The sequence below is a fragment of the Tenebrio molitor genome, chromosome 4 (assembly GCF_963966145.1).
Source record: "Tenebrio molitor chromosome 4, icTenMoli1.1, whole genome shotgun sequence".
Lineage (NCBI taxonomy): Eukaryota > Metazoa > Arthropoda > Insecta > Coleoptera > Tenebrionidae > Tenebrio > Tenebrio molitor.
This window is the reverse complement of record NC_091049.1, coordinates 26,522,147-26,540,778: the sequence shown is the minus strand read 5'-3', so window position 1 is coordinate 26,540,778 and position 18,632 is coordinate 26,522,147. Positions and strand designations below refer to the sequence as shown.

The 18,632-nt window shown below is 32.9% G+C and overlaps 3 protein-coding genes across 6 annotated transcripts in view; 1 reads left to right on the top strand and 2 right to left on the bottom strand.

Annotated features, from left to right (window-relative positions):
- The window catches only part of fabp (fatty acid binding protein), a 51,569-nt gene extending 40,970 nt beyond the window's left edge, over positions 1 to 10,599 (top strand). For 3 of the 4 annotated variants that reach the window (XM_069043848.1, XM_069043851.1, XM_069043849.1), the window contains 2 exons: positions 10,121 to 10,401; positions 10,452 to 10,599. In XM_069043848.1, coding sequence (XP_068899949.1) covers positions 10,121 to 10,401; positions 10,452 to 10,505 — 335 coding nt within the window. In that variant the 3' untranslated portion in view covers positions 10,506 to 10,599. Of the gene's footprint in view, positions 1 to 9,911; positions 10,072 to 10,120; positions 10,402 to 10,451 lie in introns of those variants that run through there. The other variant, XM_069043850.1, reaches the window with a different exon arrangement.
- Positions 1 to 14,917, bottom strand: part of LOC138127785 (calmodulin) — a 28,579-nt gene extending 13,662 nt beyond the window's left edge. The window contains exon 1 of the mRNA XM_069043845.1: positions 14,787 to 14,917. The gene's annotated coding sequence lies outside the window, so the exon portion shown is untranslated. The remainder of the gene's footprint in view (positions 1 to 14,786) is intronic.
- Positions 14,918 to 15,934: 1,017 nt separating this feature from the next.
- LOC138127775 (leucine-rich repeat-containing protein 15-like) lies at positions 15,935 to 18,330 on the bottom strand. The gene is made up of 2 exons (XM_069043830.1): positions 17,759 to 18,330; positions 15,935 to 17,710 (listed from the first exon to the last, which is right to left on the bottom strand). Exon 2 carries the CDS (start codon positions 17,697 to 17,699, stop codon positions 16,056 to 16,058), a length of 1,644 nt encoding a protein of 547 aa, XP_068899931.1. The 5' UTR covers positions 17,700 to 17,710; positions 17,759 to 18,330; the 3' UTR covers positions 15,935 to 16,055.
- Positions 18,331 to 18,632: the final 302 nt, after the last annotated feature.

Genomic DNA, 18,632 nt, shown 5'->3' with positions numbered 1-18,632 from the left:
CTTCGTTGAAAAAAGTCAAAAAAGAAGGTTATATTCCTGATTAAAAACGAAAATTTTGAGAATTGAATAGTAGGCTGGGTTATTTGTTTAATTAACTTGTCATCCCATTTGAAGATTTGACGTTTGTTCGAAAATTTGATATAAACAGGGTAAAGTAATCTACCTACCTAGCTTATCTGTTTATTTTCCAGATTATATGATTGATCTACCAACTTGCATTATTGAATTGGCTTTCATTTATCAATAACTTATTTCACTTTTGACACTTTTGACATTTGTATTTTGGTACAGTTTTACCATAAACATTTCATGATTAACTTTCTTACCTTAGCGAGAAAGTTGAATTTTCTCACCTCAAATGAGGTATCCACAGCCTACATTTCTAACCGGTAGGGAAAAAAAATATTTTAAATCGTAGAATGTCCAGAAAAATTTCAAATTTGTCACGAATTTCGCAATTCTGTCATGAGCATCCAAAATTTGAAGTAAGAAAATCAAAATAACCGTAATATTTAAGTCACTAAATATATACAGGGTGGCATTGAAAAATTTTTAGCAAATTTTTATTTTGTGGCAGATATCTATAGCATAATTTTTCGTTTATTTTTCCAAGGCTTTTCTGTACGATTTATTTTTCTGTATCAAATTCACACTTTTCTGTGCCATTTAGTAATGCCAATTTTTTTGTTTTTGAAATGGCACACTTTTAAGGTTCAATGTAACGAAAAATGAGGTATTGTTTGACTAATCTAATGATTTAATCAAGAGATATTTTTAGTGACAAAAACAAAAAACAAAAAACGAATATAAATAATCTTTTCAATTGTTTTGTGTTGTTGAGGAGTTTTTATAATATCGACTGTGTACATTATCATAAGAACAGTGAGCTGATAACTGGAAACATCTATAATATTAATAAAAAATCGAAATATATAGATTGATCCAGTGAAAATAAATCGTAAAGAATATATCGGGTGCTCATTTAAATGTATCTTCAAATTTGGCGTTGCAGAGTCGATTGTGAAGGCATCACTCGTCAGTCTGCAGAGTAAAAACCCAAACAATGCAGAAAGTGAGGTTAGATTTAAACAGCTGATCCATGATTTGCAATCCGTGGTGCGTTCACAATCGACTCTTCAACGCCAACTTTGAGGATAAATTTAAACTAGGTACTGCAAGTTGTTTTTTAATTCATATCATAGGCTTAAAGTGAGGTACTTAATTCATGTTTTGAAGTTTTATTATCTACGCAACTAATTATCTATACACCAAATTAAATGGTTGTTAATAGACTTAAATGGTTGTTAATAGACTACAAAATGGCTTAATAAATTCACGTCTAGCTCCAAGGGCTTCAAGACTAAACTGTCAAAATAGTTTTTTTCAAATGGGATTACATACTGTTTTTTTAGTAATTCTGATAGAGATTTTAATTCTGAAAACAACAATGTATCGCAAGTATAACTTCACATAAAAAAAATAACACTAACTTTTGAAACAAATGACGAGCACCAAGCGAAAAGCTATCAAAATGCATTGCGTTACAATGTAATAACCAAATTAAGGTAGCTGGAAAAACAAATGACAAATAATAACATGTGGGATTGCGCAGATATGCCGCCAATGTTTAGCGTAAAATGGAACATAGACGGTAGTAGCGTTTTTTTACTTTTTTTTTGTGAATTTTTGGTATTTAAGTGTATACTTGTGATACATTGTTATTTTCAGAATAAAAATCTCTATCAGAATTACAAAAAAAAAATATGTAATCTTATTTGAAAAAAAATATTTTGACAGTTTACCCTTGAAGCCCATGAGGCTCTACTTGAATTTATTAGGTCATTTTGTAGCCTTTTAACAACCATTTAATTTGGTGTACAGATAATTAAAATCTTCCGATAAATAAGGGAGTTATGGACTCGTCTTCTTTTTTGGGGACACCCTGTATAAAAACAGAAATATCTTTTTTCCCTACCGGTTAGAAATGTAGGCTGTGGATACCTCATTTGAGGTGAGAAAATTCAGGTAGATCAATCATATAATCTGAAAAATAAACAGATAAGCTAGGTAGGTAGATTACTTTACCCTGTTTATATCAAATTTTTTCAAATTTTCAAATTTTCAACGAAGTTGTGCCGGTAGGGAAAAAAATAGTATTCAAACCAAGGTAAAAAAGTGCTTTCTTGCAGACCGCAAGCAAAGATTATAAACCGAGCCGTAGGCGAGGTTTGTAAGTGCCTAAGGTCTATTATAAATTGTATACTGTGAAACGTTTTTTGGAAAATTTTAAGTGAATATCTTAGAATTTTTTTTTGTGATCTTTTATTTCGCAATGCTGCCATCACTTTGGAAAATGTGAGGTAGAAAATAATAAAAAATATTCATAATACCTAAGTTCCTAAATATGTACAGGGTGTCATTGAAAAATTCCTAAAAATTAGAATGTTTACCACATTTAAATTTTGTTACAGGTGTCCTAAACACAATTGTTTGTTTATTTTTACGAAACCTTTTTATCTCTTCTTTTTTTGTATCGAATTTAATGTTTTTGAACAATTGTAATGTCAAATATAGATAATTTTTGATTTTTAAATGTAAGGTGAAAAAATTGAAAATGTAACGAAAAAGAAAATATTTTTTTACTCGTCAGATGATTTAATCGAGAGATCTTTGTAGTAATTAATCTGGAAAATAAATAAATAAATAAACAAGTATGTATGTATAAATAAAATGTTCAAATTTTTTTTGTGTAATTGTGATGTTTTTATAAATTCGAGCATGTTGTTTATCATGAAAAAGTTAATCTAAAAGGAAACAAAAATGAAAAAGAATCGTTAAGAATACAAAATTTTTAGAAAATATTTTGTAATAATAATTTTAAAATTTAATGCAAATATCATAGTATCAAGTATATAAAGTAATATTTTTGAAATGTCAGTTTCAAACGTCAGTTTCAGTTTGTCTAATCATGAAACTTATTTATCAATTGCTCTTCATAGTCGTAAAAAAAGTATAGTAAGAATAGAATAGAATAGAATAGAAACTCGCGGATAATGGCTATTATTCGTTCGGCTGAATTACGCCACTCGCCTGCGGCTTGTGACACAAAATCATCGTCACGAGTAACAGCCATCATTATCCGCTCATTGAATCGTATACTATTTTTCACAATAATTGAAAAAGTAATTGTTTTTTAATCAGTATTATACTGAAGTGGGCCACCTGTTTCATATTTTGAAGTTTTATGAATTGTTTTTGTCGTAATTATTCTATTTTTATTTATTTTATTTTATTCTGCACGGACAATGATGTTGCAATAAATTACGTGTGCAACTTGTATGCAAAGTTCTCTTTTTTTATGTGAAACTAGAATACTGACTGCGCTCGTTTTTGTACACACGAAAACATTTTAAAAGGAGTCAACATCACTAATTTCTATTTATTTTTAATGTATTTCTTCATTTTTTATTTTTTTATTTTTTGTTACATAATACATACTTTACCATCACCTTCAAAACTTTTGATTAAACAAATGGATTTTGCATGTCACGTAACAACTTAATCTCGAGGTCTGTCACTATTATTACAAAATTAAGCACAAACAGAATCCAAAATAAAAATGTCGCGATGTTAGGCGGAAATTTTCAAATGGAAATATTTTGTGAATTTGTTTTCTTTTTTTATCACGAAATTCGCAATTCTGTCATGACGATCATAAATGTGAGGTCAAAAAATCAAAAATAATCAAAATATTTAAGATTAAATATGTACAGGGTGTCATTAAAAAATTACCACAGATGACAACTTTTACCAAATTTAGATTTTGTGACAGGTATCAAATATCGTTTTTTGTTCATTTTTACGCCAAATTTTTTCTTTTTATTCTTTTTTAAATTAAATTCACACGTTTCTGTGACTTTGTAAAAGTGTCATGTCGAGCATAATGTTTTTCTGTTGTAATGTAAAAAAAGATGAAGTTTTTTTTCTCTAATCTAATGATTCAATGGAGAAATCTTTGCAAAAAACTGTTCTGAATAGAATCAAAAACATTTAAAATCCAGTAACGTTGGCAGAGTTACCTTCTAGTATTTTTTGCTTTACATGGTTGGCAGCACTCGGCTTTGCATTTTCTATAAAAATTTACGTTTTTCATATTTCGCACTTGACAGATTTTTCCCCAAAACACAACTTACATCACTCAACTTTGTAAAATTTACACTAGAGAGATGGATATCTGAGTATATAATATTTAAACTGTTGTAAGGCTCTTACCAATACAAATATAGATTGTTTCCCTAATGCATACCTATTTGCCCAAGCATTAGGTCGAGGACGTTAGAAGAACCAAAAAAAAAAAACAAATCAGGTGTCATCGGTTTGTCCAGAGCCTATGGTTTTAGAGTTTTGTGCTAAATATATACAGGTGTGTCACAATTGCATCTGAATACTGATATCGAATTGCCCTCGTGTTTGAAAAATTCCAGATAATTTTGTTAGTGACCTACTCGTATCTACTACGCAGTCGGAGCAGACACTCGTGATCACCAACACAAAATCATCGGGAATTTCTCAATCACTAGGACAATATATGTACCTGAAATTTTTTTGAATTTTAAGTGAAACATTTCGTTCGTTAGAACGAGGACATCGTGTTCAATTTGTCCAGTTGCAGCGATTGCCACGAATTTTTTCTCAGTGCGTCTCTGTGTACATATTTGCCGACACATTAGCAACCAAGGACGACGATACAAGAAAAAAAATCAGTTCGAAGTCGACCTGTTATCACTTATCTTATCACTCTGCTAAATTCTGCGATTTTGGAGTTTCTTATCAAATATATACAGAGTGCGTCACGTATTACAGACAAAAATTTTAATTTCAGCAGCTTGAAAACTTTTGACAGGTGCCAAAATCATTTTTATTGTTATATTTGTCCTAATTCTTTACTGCTCTTTCCGATGACCTGAATGCCAAGAAAAGTTAAATATTTTTGGCACATCATAAAATAATTTCATCATCAATCAAAAAAATCAAACACATTTTCCATATTGGCATTACTAAATAAATAATTTTTTGACACATCAAAGATTTTTGACAGTTGGTAAAACATCATGTCCTATTTACTTTTTCCCAAGTTTTCTATTCCTCTCGTTCCGGTGATGATATTTTAATACTGTTGTAGGACTTTTAAGTACAGTTGGTTGCACGTTGTCAGAATAAAATTGACACATTTTTACAATTTTTTCATAGAGTGAAACCTTCTTACGAGAGATAGGTCAGGTCAGGTCAATTCTATGACATTTAAAAAAAATACTTTACAGGTATTGTCAAGTAGACAATTAATTGACAAATGCACAAAACCAAATTTACATTAGGAAAATTTATATTTTCCGTTTTTTTTTTGCAACCAACTGTACAACACAAATGAAACATTTATTATAGTCGTGCAGTGAATTTGTATTGTTAATGTTGGAGGAACTGCGCACTTTCTGCGATTGCTTAGGCTTAGACGTTACAGTTGTCTCTTTGCTCCTCCTGATGTTGACCGCTAGGTGGCTCTCGCCGCCGATTCCGGTCTCATCAATGTAACCTGACCTAACCTAACCCTCCCCAATTTAAATAAAACAAGCCAAACAATCAGTTTTTATTCGCATAACGCTCTGACACGTCATGAACTCATTTAAACTCGTCTAAAATCAGATCGTAAATATTTACAAGCAGTGTTTCCGTCGAGCGCGTGGAAAATTTACCAACAGTGACAATCACAATGTAAACAACGATAACTACGAATATATAAAAAGAAATTGAAGTGGGCTGTGATGTAGGCCGATACGTTGGCATCACTGTATTGGCGATCGCGGATGCAGCGACACTGATTACATAATGAATTTATTAGTAATTTTTTTTTTCTCTAATGTGGTATCAATATTTATGCATTTTGTTTGGAAGAACAATGGCTTATTTGTGTACGTTTTAATCGTTTGACGCTGATGCACTTTTAATTGAATCGACTTTGACACATTCGGCGTAAAAAACATACAGAGTGGGGCTGCGAAACCAGGAATCGAGCAAGTTTTTGATTGGTCGTTTGGAAACGAGTGCACGTGACGTTCCATTTCGCGATTTCGATGTCAGCAATCGACCAATTCGCCATTTATTACAAACAATTAACTTTACAACCTCTCTGTCAACAAGAAATTATTTATGTCATAAATGGCGGCCGTAAAATTTCTGACTAGGGGAATGAGAACTGGTGTGGAATTTTTCCTCCGCTCAGATAGGTGCTCCGATGATAAATTATAAAAATAAGTTCCCAATTAATTAGGCTTTATCAGAGTAATTGCGGTTGGGTGATAAAACTCTAATCTTTTAATACTCGTAGTACCCAGATGCGGGGAGGGGGGACGGTGTTAAAGCACTCTGTTTTTTCAAAAATTACTTCGTTTTCCAAAATTTTTGAAAATTTAGAAAAATCTGGCCCAAAACATTTTCATGTCGATTTTGTTACTACACAGAGTGAGTCTGCTATTGATACACATACACAAAGAAGAAACAGTTGAGGATCGATTTTCATTTACATATTTTAATTTGTACCAGGTGTTCACGCAAAAAATGTCGATGGAAAATCTACATGTTTTTGTTAACTCACTTTGCTAATTTAGAGTGAAAGTTAAATGTTTGTCCAGTTCTAAATTTTAATTTATGTCAAATTAATGTCAAAAATCAATATTAACTTTTAAAAATTGTTTGCATTTCGGAAACAAGAAGAAGAAAACTACAATTTTTCGTGCCTCCGGCCGCAATTTGATAAAATTTTGTACTAGCATCAGGCCTCGGCTATCGCCTCGGCCCACAAACCTTACTCGCACTCGCAAAAGTGCCGTTTCTGGCCTAGTGATACAAATAACTAGTGTTTCAAAAGATTTCAAGATAGTTTTCATTTTTTTTGTTGTTTGTTGTTGACAGTTGTCCACAGTGTTAAAACAGGACTTGACTGTTGCCAAAATGCTTTGGCTCATTAGGTGAAAAAACAAAATTGCTCACCCTGTAGAAACAAATTGTTGAAAAAAAAAATTTTTACAACAATCCCACCGCAGATGAGTACATAGTTATCTGAAAACCTACTTTCAGTTCAATTCAGTTAAACACTCTGTACTTTGGAAAACTAATTTCAATTTGTAACGTTATGTTTTGATTGAAGCTACATTTTTCATTTTGACGCTGTTATTCAATACACATAAAAACACCCTGTATATTAACGCAATGCTAAATATAGTGGTACCCAGTGAAATAATTGTAATATGTAAAAGCAAGCTGCCTGAATACGGTGCCTTTGAATGTGTAGCAACAGGAACGAATGAGAAAAAGTGAAGACATTTTGTATTATTTACGATTTGTGACCTTTGTCAAGTATTTTGATATTTTTGAATTTGATAATTTAAAATTAAAGAAAATATATTTTGTTCGATACGTCCCTAGAAAGTGAGGCTGTATCTACAGTGATTCAAAACGCACCAACTACTAGCAGTTGTAAAGAATACAGTGAGGCGAACAAAAAAAAAATAAAAAACATTTTTTTCCCAGCTTCAATTAAAAGTGTTAAAAGTTAGAAAATTTTAAGCAAAAATGTTTTTGAAAAAAAAATTTTTTTGTTCCAATTATACTAGACTAGACTAGAGTATTCATTCAATTGCGATAACATTCACGAATTAAATTCTTTTTCTTTTAGTCCATTTGCTTTTTTAAAGACCGAAATTTAAAATTTTTGTTACACAATTTTTGAATACATCTTTGTCAATTAATCATGTGCTTGTATATGTCAACAAAAAAAATCAAAATTTGGAAAAACAAGAAAAAACAAAAAAGCATCAGGAGAACATTTTTATTATTTTTTTCACTCTACTTTATACGATTACAAGTAGTTGGTGCGGTCGTTTAGTTGCACCCTGTATAGTTACCAGTAGGTGAAGGTTTCTCTTTCGTTCACTTCACTTTCGCTCATCGTTTTTCGCTCACTGTCTTTCACTCACTGATTTTCATTCAGTGGTAATTTTTTCCAATTTTTTCTGATAACGTAATTTTGATTTTTTAGGCAACATTTGTTACCTCGCGCACTTGCCTCTTCCACGATATCACTTTCTAAGGAGGTATCGAAGAAAACCAAATACAGCACTCGAGAGTAAGGCCGCTTTCGTTCACTTGAATTGCATCGTCTAGTCAGCTCCGCTTCGTGGACGAACACGCAATTCGCGTGAACGAAAGCTTTGCCTTCCTCACTCTTACTGTAAATAATAACTATTCATAATTTTAAGAATAAAGTAAGGTATTTTTAAAGTTAAAACGTCTGATCTGAAAATCTTGGGATATTTTATAATTTTGTTATTTCGATGTTTTTGAGAAGAAATTTCGTTTAACAATTCTAAAATCTGTGATCTTGGATATTCTTCGAAAATATTCGATTTAAAAAAAATTAAAATCTATAAGTTTTTTTTTCGTTGCCGGGTTCTTTGAATTATGCAATTTTGCAATTCTTTAGTTTTTCAAAATTTTGAAAATTTCTGCATTAGCTGAAATTTCTTAATTTGAACTAAGTATGTATGTTAAAAAACCTCCAGTTGTATTTTTAATTGTTTGATTTTATAAATATCTTACAAACTCTTTTATAATATGTACTATGTAAATTGAAAATTTTATTTTTTCTTATCTTCAGGTTTTGGAAAATTTTGATTTTTTTTCAAATTTTAAAGTTTCTTTTGAAATTCTCGAAATTTGCAAGTATCGTTCCATGCTGAAGTTTTTCCAATTTGAAGTACATATCTTAAAAAAACTGAAATGTTGAAGTTTCTATATTTTGAAGTGTTTGAAAACACACCTTTTAATATTTTACAAATTTATAAATTTTTATGTTTGTCGAATTTTTAAGATTTCCTTAATTCAAAACCTTCGAAATTACTTAGTTTTTGAAATTCCCTTCAATATTTTGAAGTTACGGAAATCGCTTGATTTTGCAATTCTGAAAATTTTGAGTTTCAAACTCTCACCAAAGATATCTCTTGGAACCAAATCTTTTTCCAAATATGTATTGTTCGTGTTTGTACAGCTGCGCAATGTTTACAACGTAACACATTTTTCCCGGTAACATTTATTTATGCATTAAAATCATTGTTACTATAAATTACATTTATTACGAAAAGTGACTCACTCAGCTGGAAAATTCTAGTCTCGTGCAATCACCTTAATAAAAAAATTTGACCGTATCTCATCTCACGAAGAAAGAAGTTAATTACTCTACCGGCGAAACTGAAAATACTAAATCAAATTATAATTTCTTTACGAAACGAGTGTCCACACTGCAGGTAGAATTTTTTTATTCCACCTGATTCCACACATTGTCAATGGGACTCAGATCTGTCTCCCCCACAACGGTTTCCATCACTTTACACCATTTTCTTGGTCCCAGTCACTTGTAGCCACAATTTGAACTGTGTCGCCGTGTGAACATTAGCATTATCTTGCAAACTGCCAAAGATATTTCGTGATCAGCTTGTGGTCTAAGACAATCAATTAGACCTTGCAGCATCGATTAAGCAATTGTAAATATTTTGAAAAATCGTGAATGTAACGGCAAGTGCACCTTGAACTTGTCCCAATTGTCACATTTACGCCAACGAGAAAATATCAAGAGTCATCATTAATGATATAATTCCGGATGACATTGACCTCGGCACCAATTGTTCTAATCTTCCATTATTTACAAGCCATTTGAATCACTCCTCGATAAGTCTTTACCTTTGATCCCTTTATCGTCCGAATTCGTAGGTAACGCCCCAACCTCCACATGTTGGTCTGCCAGTTTATCGTGCCGATCAGAGTCCACTCGACTTTTTACCGTCTGCCAACGCTATAAAACAGAGCGGCGACTACAGCCGCCTCAGTTTTTCTCGAACCTTTGGCTGTGTTAGTTTGGTAGAAGCGTAAGAAGTCGGTGCAAAATGGCTCTGAGCGGCTCCCTCGGCAAAAAGTACAAGCTAGATAAAAGCGAAAAGTTCGACGAGTACATGAAGGCCCTCGGTGATTAAAAGTGTTGTCGACAGTCATTTTTTGACGGGTCTGTTTGCAGGAGTGGGTCTGGTCACCCGCAAGATGGGCAACGCCGTCTCCCCGGTGGCGGAGTTGAACAAGGACGGCGACGAGTACACCCTCACCTCCACCTCCACGTTCAAGAACGTGGTGCTCAAGTTTAAACCGGGGGTGGAGTTCGACCAGGAGACTCCCGACGGCAGGAAAGTCAAAAGTGTCATCACCGTCGAGGGGAATACACTACATGAGGTGCAGAAGGACCCCAACGGCGGCAAGGAGACCGTCATCGACAGGACCTTCACCGACGACGAGATCAAGATGGTCGGTTGATCGAAACAATGAGACTTTTTTATCTGAAGGGGTTGTTGCAGGTGATGACCGTCGACGACATCACCGCCACCAGGGTCTACAAGCTGCAAGCCTAATTTTTCCATTATCTTTCTGTTGAACTGAGTAGACTAGTTTGGAGGTTTCCTAAAGAAGCCATATTCACTTTATTAAGTAAACAATTGTATCGAAGCGAGTTGTGTTTTATTTTCGTGGCGTTATCGCTGTTTTGACGAGATGTTTGTTGGTTGAGTGATATGGAAGAGTGACGCTCCGGTTCTTTTGCTTCTTCTTTCTTCAATTCCACAATTTTTTTCCTTCCAATGCGAAGAGCAAAATGCTGTCCGGTAGCGTATTAAAATGTACATGTGTTCTTGTTTACAAGTCCATTATTTTTTTATTATTATGGGTTGTGACGGTTGTTTGATGGCCTTTTATTTTATAATGCAAATATTTGCGTTTGAAGACCTTGAATGTGTTGTTGGGAATGTAAATTTCACCGGTCGTTAAGTCACCAAGTGTGATACATTTTTATTGAAGGGTTGGACAATTGGTACTTAAGTCCGATGTCGTTTTGATGTCTTCGTCCTGATTCGTCGCTGAGACAAAATGGTGGATTTGATCAGAAGATTTTGGCAACATTTTCAAAATAAGTTCCAAAGGGAACTTGTTGTAGAAGTGATTAATATCGTATTAAATACAGTGTGATTTTGAAAGTTGTGCGGATATTTAAACCTGACGTACCTAGTACGTACGTGTTTAAAAAAGGCAAAATAACCCAGGTGATTTGCAAGATGCCGAGTACTTCTTCATGGCTGGTTTTCAATTTCGTGAAGAATTTTTCTTCTGCAACTAAAATGCGATCTTCTCGTTGGCGGCCAAGATCGCGCTTACTCATTTTAGAACGTTCTAAATTGCGAAGATGCTGCACAACGTTTACAAAGGTTAGTGCGTTCGGAAGTATTCTTTGAGGAAACCTCTCACTCTAGATTTGCCGTGGTAGCTCTGAATGTCCACGGGCTTCGACATAGATCACTACCGTATCGGTTTTCTCCAGGTTGGTGAAAGACATTTGTGATTTAAATTGAGGTTAAGATTGAGGTTCGTGTCAAAGTAACTTAATTTTGAATTAAATGACAACAAAAAAGTCTACTATGATTTTTTTTGGACCTATCATCTCATAAAATTTAGTAGCTTCGAAACTTTTTTTTACACTTTTAGCCCTTCTTTTAATAATAATTGGCTCAATCGTTATCTATTGTGGAGTTCTATCACTGGTTAAAATATCTGCACAACGTTCAAAGTCACCCTGTATATGAAAGGGTTTTGGTAATTTTTGAAAAAAATGTCATGTTTGATGTTTCAAACATGTCAGAATTGTTTTCATTTTACAAAGTTCTCTCAAATGTTCTACGTTCAAAGTTTCTTTTTTAAACTTGTTTTCTAACAGAAAATTTGTCCTTGAATGTTAAATTGTTAGTAACAAGTTGCAAAATGTGATAATAAAGTCCAGATTATGGACTTGACTTGTTCATAATTGAGTGTCCAGTTGTGAACCAAAGCCAAACAGGTAAAATGACTTTTTTTCAAAATAAATCAGAGTTTTGAGTTTAGTTTTTTACAATTTTTACGCTTAATATTAGGGACAATGGTGCCAACATAGGTAAAATACTTTTCATAATAAAATAATGCATTTATGATGTACCTGACCTGCAGTTGATTTGTTCTATTACAAACCTAATTTTGAGCAAAAAAAAACATGAAATGACATTTTGGTAAAATTTTTAAAAGTAACTCAAACATTGGTCAAATTTTTATTTTTAATAAATTAGATATTTTTACATTTTTAAGAAATAAAAAAACCGTTGAAACACATTTTTTTAATTCATAAATTTAATGCAAAAATTAATTTAACAGAATTCAGGATTTTTTTTTAAATTTTGAAATTTATTTCATTTGGTTTAATTTGTGATTTTTTTTTATGTTGTTCTATTTTAAATTGACAAGGTGGCTGTAATTCTATAAGCGAGATGATACTTTTTATACTTTTATAAATAAGAAGATTATTAATCGTAAATCTTTAACCCCGGCCTAAAAAATTTAATACTTAAGTACATACTTAAGTCTAAAAATATAAATTTCATTGACTGATAACACTTGTTAAGCAAAATAATATACAGGGTGATTCACGTAGCCCGTTCGTTAGAAACCATTGGAAATAAATAATTGATTTCTTTTTTATTCAATTGCTAAAGGTTTGGTCGATCTTTTGCACCATTAGTAATATTTTTGTATGTTTCATACGTCTACTGCAATTTTTCAAAATTGATAATCAAAAAATGTCGAAAACTTATTTTTTTTAAATGGCAACTACCATTTCTGATATTAGTTATGAATGTAAAATTTAATTTTAAGGCCACTTTTATTAACATTATGTATGTTGATTTCCAGCCGTTTTGGCGTAATTTCTATTTTTTGAAAAAAATATTCTTTTTTTATCAAGCGATTGTTTTATTTTAATTTTTATTCAAAAATCGCATTGCAATAAATAGTACATATGTAACAACAAAATAATAAAAAATAAGCAAATTAACAAAAAAATATTTTAATGAAAATGCTCAATGTATTTTTTTGATATGTTGCTTGTTTTTTATTATTTTGTTGTTACATATTTACTATTTATTGCAATGCGATTTTTGAATAAAAATTCAAATAAAACAATAAAAAAAAATATTTTATTCAAAAAGTAGAAATTACGCCAAAACGACTGGAAACAAAGATGGCGTCGATTTCCGGTATTTCCGGAAGAGACGCCATTTTGAAAATATTTTATTTGAACTTGGAGTAGTGGCTACCAATTTTCATATTAATATGATTTTGGGCCTGTATAAGAAAAAAATGTAGAAAATCCACATAGATGATTTGCAGTTTTTACATTTTCAACAGATCCAACGCTCAATTGAAACTCTTCACATTTTTAACGTTTTTTTAATAGATTTATGTTCAGCAAAAATTGATTTCACAAAAAGTTAAGGATTTTTTTAATTTTTTTAATTTATCAACGTAATGTTCATCAAAAATTGATTTTTTAGGCATCCTTAACGAAAACGGTAATCTTATGTACTCGCAAACGGACGAAAAGTAACATTTTTTCGGACCCATTTTTGCGGACGCTGACCGTGGCGCCATCGGTTGGTCCGTTTGGTAAGTTAACAACGAAACCGACAAAATCGATAATTGTCACTATAAATTATGTAAAGAAGCAATGGTATAGCAAATAGTAAATTTGTCGTTTTGTTGGCAAGCTGATAAAAAATGCTATAAAGAAAATTATTAATATGCATTAATAAATTTATCAATTTGAAAACGGTAAATACAAAATTAATATGTAATTTTTTCAATGATGTTTTGCTTTGTAGTTCGTGAGGTCGCCTAAAAATTTAATGTGCACCTCTGCCAAAAAGTGCCTTTATTTCTTTTTATATTTTACTATTTTAAACTGAGGCTGTATTTCTATAATTACATTTATGTGGGAAATGCCACTTCCTAAATTTTTATAAATAGGGAATAATTGTTGACCACGCCCTAAAAGATTTTATACTTAAGTAGCAAGTTGGACTTAAGTCCAAAAAACATTGGTTGATTATTATAATTATTATATTTTTACACTTTTTACACTTAACTTGTTAAGTGTAAAGAAGAAATTCCTTTTCGAGAGGATTTCCCTTGCCATTCAACCTGGAAACGTTGCAAGCATTCGGAGCACTTTTCCAGATTCCGCAGTATTATCGGAAATTTTTGTATTATAAAACAAAAATATTATGTAATTATGTTATTAATATAAAGTTTCGTTATTTTTGTAGAAAGTATAAAAATTTGTTGAGATTTTTGAATTTAATTTATTTTTCCAACCTTTTGTATATCTGACATTTGATTGATTTGACCAGAATGACCAGACTTTTTTTGAGAGAATTATAAATGCATAAAGTCCGTTTTTTTTATAATGAATTGTCAGGGTTGTCACGTTAGCAGAAAATTCGAAACAGTGAATTTTATAAATCACGTTTGAAACATTGACTTTTGTTTGAAGTTGTCACCGATTGTCACATTTGACAATTTAAAGTTAAATTAAACACGTGTCTCACACTCATAAACATATGTAACATAACCTCAATAATGATCTAGGGGAAATCTAGGGTGAAATTGAGATAGAACTGGACCAAATATCAATGATTTTTAATATACAGTTTGGTCTTTTTCTGTATTTTGACACTGACAATTGATTAAGTATAAAAAAAAACGGACTATAGTTTATATTTTTGCACTTAATAAAGGAGTCTTAATTAATAGGAATAACTGATAAAACAGATAAGACTTACCTGATAGGATCCTCTTACGTCACAGGTCAAAATTCACGCACCACAACAAGAAAATGTTGCTTTCCTCCAGTTTTATTCAATGATTCATCCCTTCCAGTTTCGTCCGAGAGATTCTCAAATATTTAAAATTGGAAAAGCAAATTCAACAATCTTTTTACGCTATAGGTCAACAACAGTCACATGACGCTCCTGTATGTTTTGTCTTTAATTTTTTAATTACTTTACCTGAGCAAAAAACAAACGAAAAACTGTTCTTAAGAATCTTCTGCAATAATGAATTGATAAATCGCACTTAATCTATAAAAAGCGTCATCAAAGAAGGGACAAAATGGAGATCATTTCTAGGCAAACAATTAAAAAATTGTAGATGTTTGTTGAAAGCCATCTGACTCAGTGTCACGTTTCCAAATGTGCTAATTTTGCTGACTCGTGATTTTGTAAATTCGAGAGTTCGCTGACATATTGTAGTACTATTTCGCAAGAAGAGAAGAGAATTGTAAATTAAAAAAATGGAAAAGTGAGACTAACCAAATATAAACAAATTAACTCTGTAATAGTTACGAGGGGCGTACTGCAAGGAACCCTTCTTCATACAATTGCATATTTATGTCTAAATCTTGAATTTTTTCCAATATTTTTTCTCCTGTAAAGACCTAAAGAGTGACAAAAATGCAAAACGAAAAGGGTAAAAAAATGAGTATATAGAAATTGAATAGAATGACAAGTTGGGGAGAGATTGCAGAGACTAGAAGAAAGAAAAAGGAGACTGCAGAATCAGAGTGATGTCACATGGAGCGAAATATCAAATGAATGGTAGGAAGAGTTGAAAATAAATGTTTGAAACAGGTGTCATAGAATAGAGACGAACGATGGAGACAAAAAACAAAAAAATATAAGAAAAATCATCAAAGAAAAGGAAAACGAATGTAAAACAGCAAATTTGAAACGGGACGAAGGATAAAGAAAAGTGACTTCTGGAAGAGTCAATCGCCATGTTGGTACCATTTGTGGAATATGAAGTGAAGATTTTATTTCTATATCAAGAAAGACCTTTAGGAGGGAGTAATTTTAGGATTTTTCACTTGACAGCAGTTAGACCTGCGAGGTTTCATAAGCTGTTTTACAATATATCCAAAAAAAAAACAGAATTTGTGATAGATGTGTATTTAGACTAAAGGAATAAACTTGATATAATAATTTAGTGAACTAATTGTCGAGACTTTGTTTCACTGTTAAATTATGAAAAATGTCCAGGAGTTACCCAAGCTTTCAGTTTAGAGAGTCTTCTAGCATAATCTCTACCTGAGATGAACTTCGGGTATCATATTTTGGAGAACCCTTCTTCACAAATTTAAATATCGAGTAAGCTATAAACACTAACAAACAACAAATAACTATTTGAAGCAGCACAACAAACACCAGAATGCCGCTGCTTCTGTGCTCCTTTTCAAAAAATTTCGCAAACTTTGATTTCTCAAAGTCCTCATTCAAGAACCGAGCCAATTCTGATTTCTGCACTGTTTCGTTGACGCTTTTTGAAAAATTGTGGATCGGGATTGTCACTGACGTGGTCGACTCGGTCAAGTTTTGAGTCTGCTGTTTCTCGAGGGTGCAAGGAATTCCCCGGTAATTCGGCTTGTCGAAGGTACTACCTCCAATTATTTTGAAACGCTCGTCACCAAATTTCACCAATTCTTCACATTTCCATGGATTACCATTCAGAGAGATGTTCCTTAAGTAGTAGTGATACATCCGAAGGTCGCTGACGTTGAACGAAGTGATTTGGTTGTTGTCAAAGTAAAGCTGCCTTAGTAGATTTAAAGAGACAAAGGTGTACTGATGTAGATCTACCAGTTGGTTGTTAGAAATATCCAGACTCTCAAGACGCGTTAAGTGGTCGAAAGTACCATACTGAAACTCCTTGATGCTGTTGTGGGACAAATTGAGAAACTTAAGATGCATCAAGTCCTTGAACGAGGCAGGATTCAAGCTGGTTATGTTGTTTTGACTCAAATCTAGAAGCCCCAAAGAAGTCAAGTTGTTGAAAGCATCGTTTTCTATTGTTGCAATACTGTTAACAGAAATGTTCAAAAACTGAAGGCTATCTGATTGGTTCAGTATTAAGCTGCTGATAGAGTCACACTTTTGACAACTACCCACTCTTGCAATATTGTTACTGGACAAGTCGAGGACAACAAGACGAGAAAATTTTGAAAGGTTCAGTTGAGACACACGATTACGAGACAAATTCAACACTTCAACAGCCAGATCTAGTCCTTCAAAATGACTTAAGTTAGTTTGTTGAAGATTTAATGTGGTCAAGTTAGACAAATGCTTTGCGGACAACTTTTCTAAAGGATTTCCCGACAAATCCAAATACTCCAGTTTCAATTTGTCCAACATATCTTCATCGAAATCGGAGATGTTGTTATCTCGCAAGTCAAGCTTTACCAGATTGGACGCCCCCAACAGAGCCCACTCTTCAATCTGATATATCTTGTTGGAGCTCAAATCCAACACTTCGAGCTTTTGGAGAGAATTGAACACTCCCTTGAGGACGCGAGTCAGCGCGTTCCCGTCCAGATACAGTTGTTTAAGCTTCGTCAGACCTGCAAACGCTCCCGGTTGAATTTCCTCGATGTGGATCTCTCTCAGGAACAGCTTCCCGATGGTCGAAAAGTTTGCCAGTTCGTTTGGTCCCAACGTTGTCAGAGTTGACTTGGTGACTATTAAGAATTGCTCGTAGAGTTGGTTTTTGAAACGGTAGTCAATTGTCGCAATGGAGGAAATGTTGGTGCAAGTAATCGTCGCATTTATTATTTGGTTTCTACGGCCATAGTTTGTCCTGGCCAAGTGTTCAATGCAAGCGAAACTTGTGCCGACGAATAGTAGTAAAATGAGGAAGGTTTGCATTTCACTTGATTCTAAAATAAAGTGGATGTCGATGGGTTTAAAACATTGTTTATACTTACTTGGGCAAAGCGTAAAATGTAGCTTGATAAATGTAGAGTGAATTTGATGGAAACAAGTGTAGCAAAATGAGAGGAACTTTTTTACATTTCCATCTTTAATCGAATTTATCTAATCTTATGATTGGGAAACAAGTTCCTTATCTTGTTTACTGCACCGTCGCGGTCTATTGTTTGGCTTGCTTCGTCGAAACGTGTTTGTCAATCGATTGAAATTTCTTCTTTGGAGTTTCACATCACCTTCAGATTATTTCAGAAATTTCAGTTGAATTACATTTCACTTTATTGGTTAGTCTTAGACCACACAAGAGCGCTAAGTCGGAAAAAGTAGAGGGCCCAAACTGGAACCTTGCGGCACTGCGGAACAAAAAATGTAGACAGTTGGTTCCGTCTCTTGGCAACTGGTTGCCTCCAACCAGATACAAATAAAATAATTCTTCGATTAATGGAAGATGATGCCTTGGGTTAAAGACGGCGGTTATTTTGCTCAACAGTTTTGACGTTACTCTAGATCATGTGTTTTTCGACTTTGGTTGAATCTTCGGCAAAACGGAAACTCTTCAGTTTATAAAGATTGGGCGGTTTGTGGGGAGCAATACAACATCGGAGTAAAATATAAACTAGGTATGTAGGTTAGGTACACCATACACAAAATAAATTGCTTGAAATTGAAGTTATTCACATTTATTTATAGCCAGATTATGGTTTATCTACAGACACAGTACTGTTAAAAAAAATACTTAGCTGACATGCAGGATTCTATTATTGTGTAGAAAACAAATAGGACTTGGCTCTTGGTCCTAATGAGAAAATCATAAAACTTGCTCAGATTTCCATCGATAAGACATGTAAGTCCTGTAAAATGACTCTAATCTGT

Excerpts from the sequence above, each read along its gene's own strand:
- LOC138127775 (XM_069043830.1), bottom strand. The coding sequence starts at position 17,699 with ATGCAAACCTTCCTCATTTTACTACTATTCGTCGGCACAAGTTTCGCT.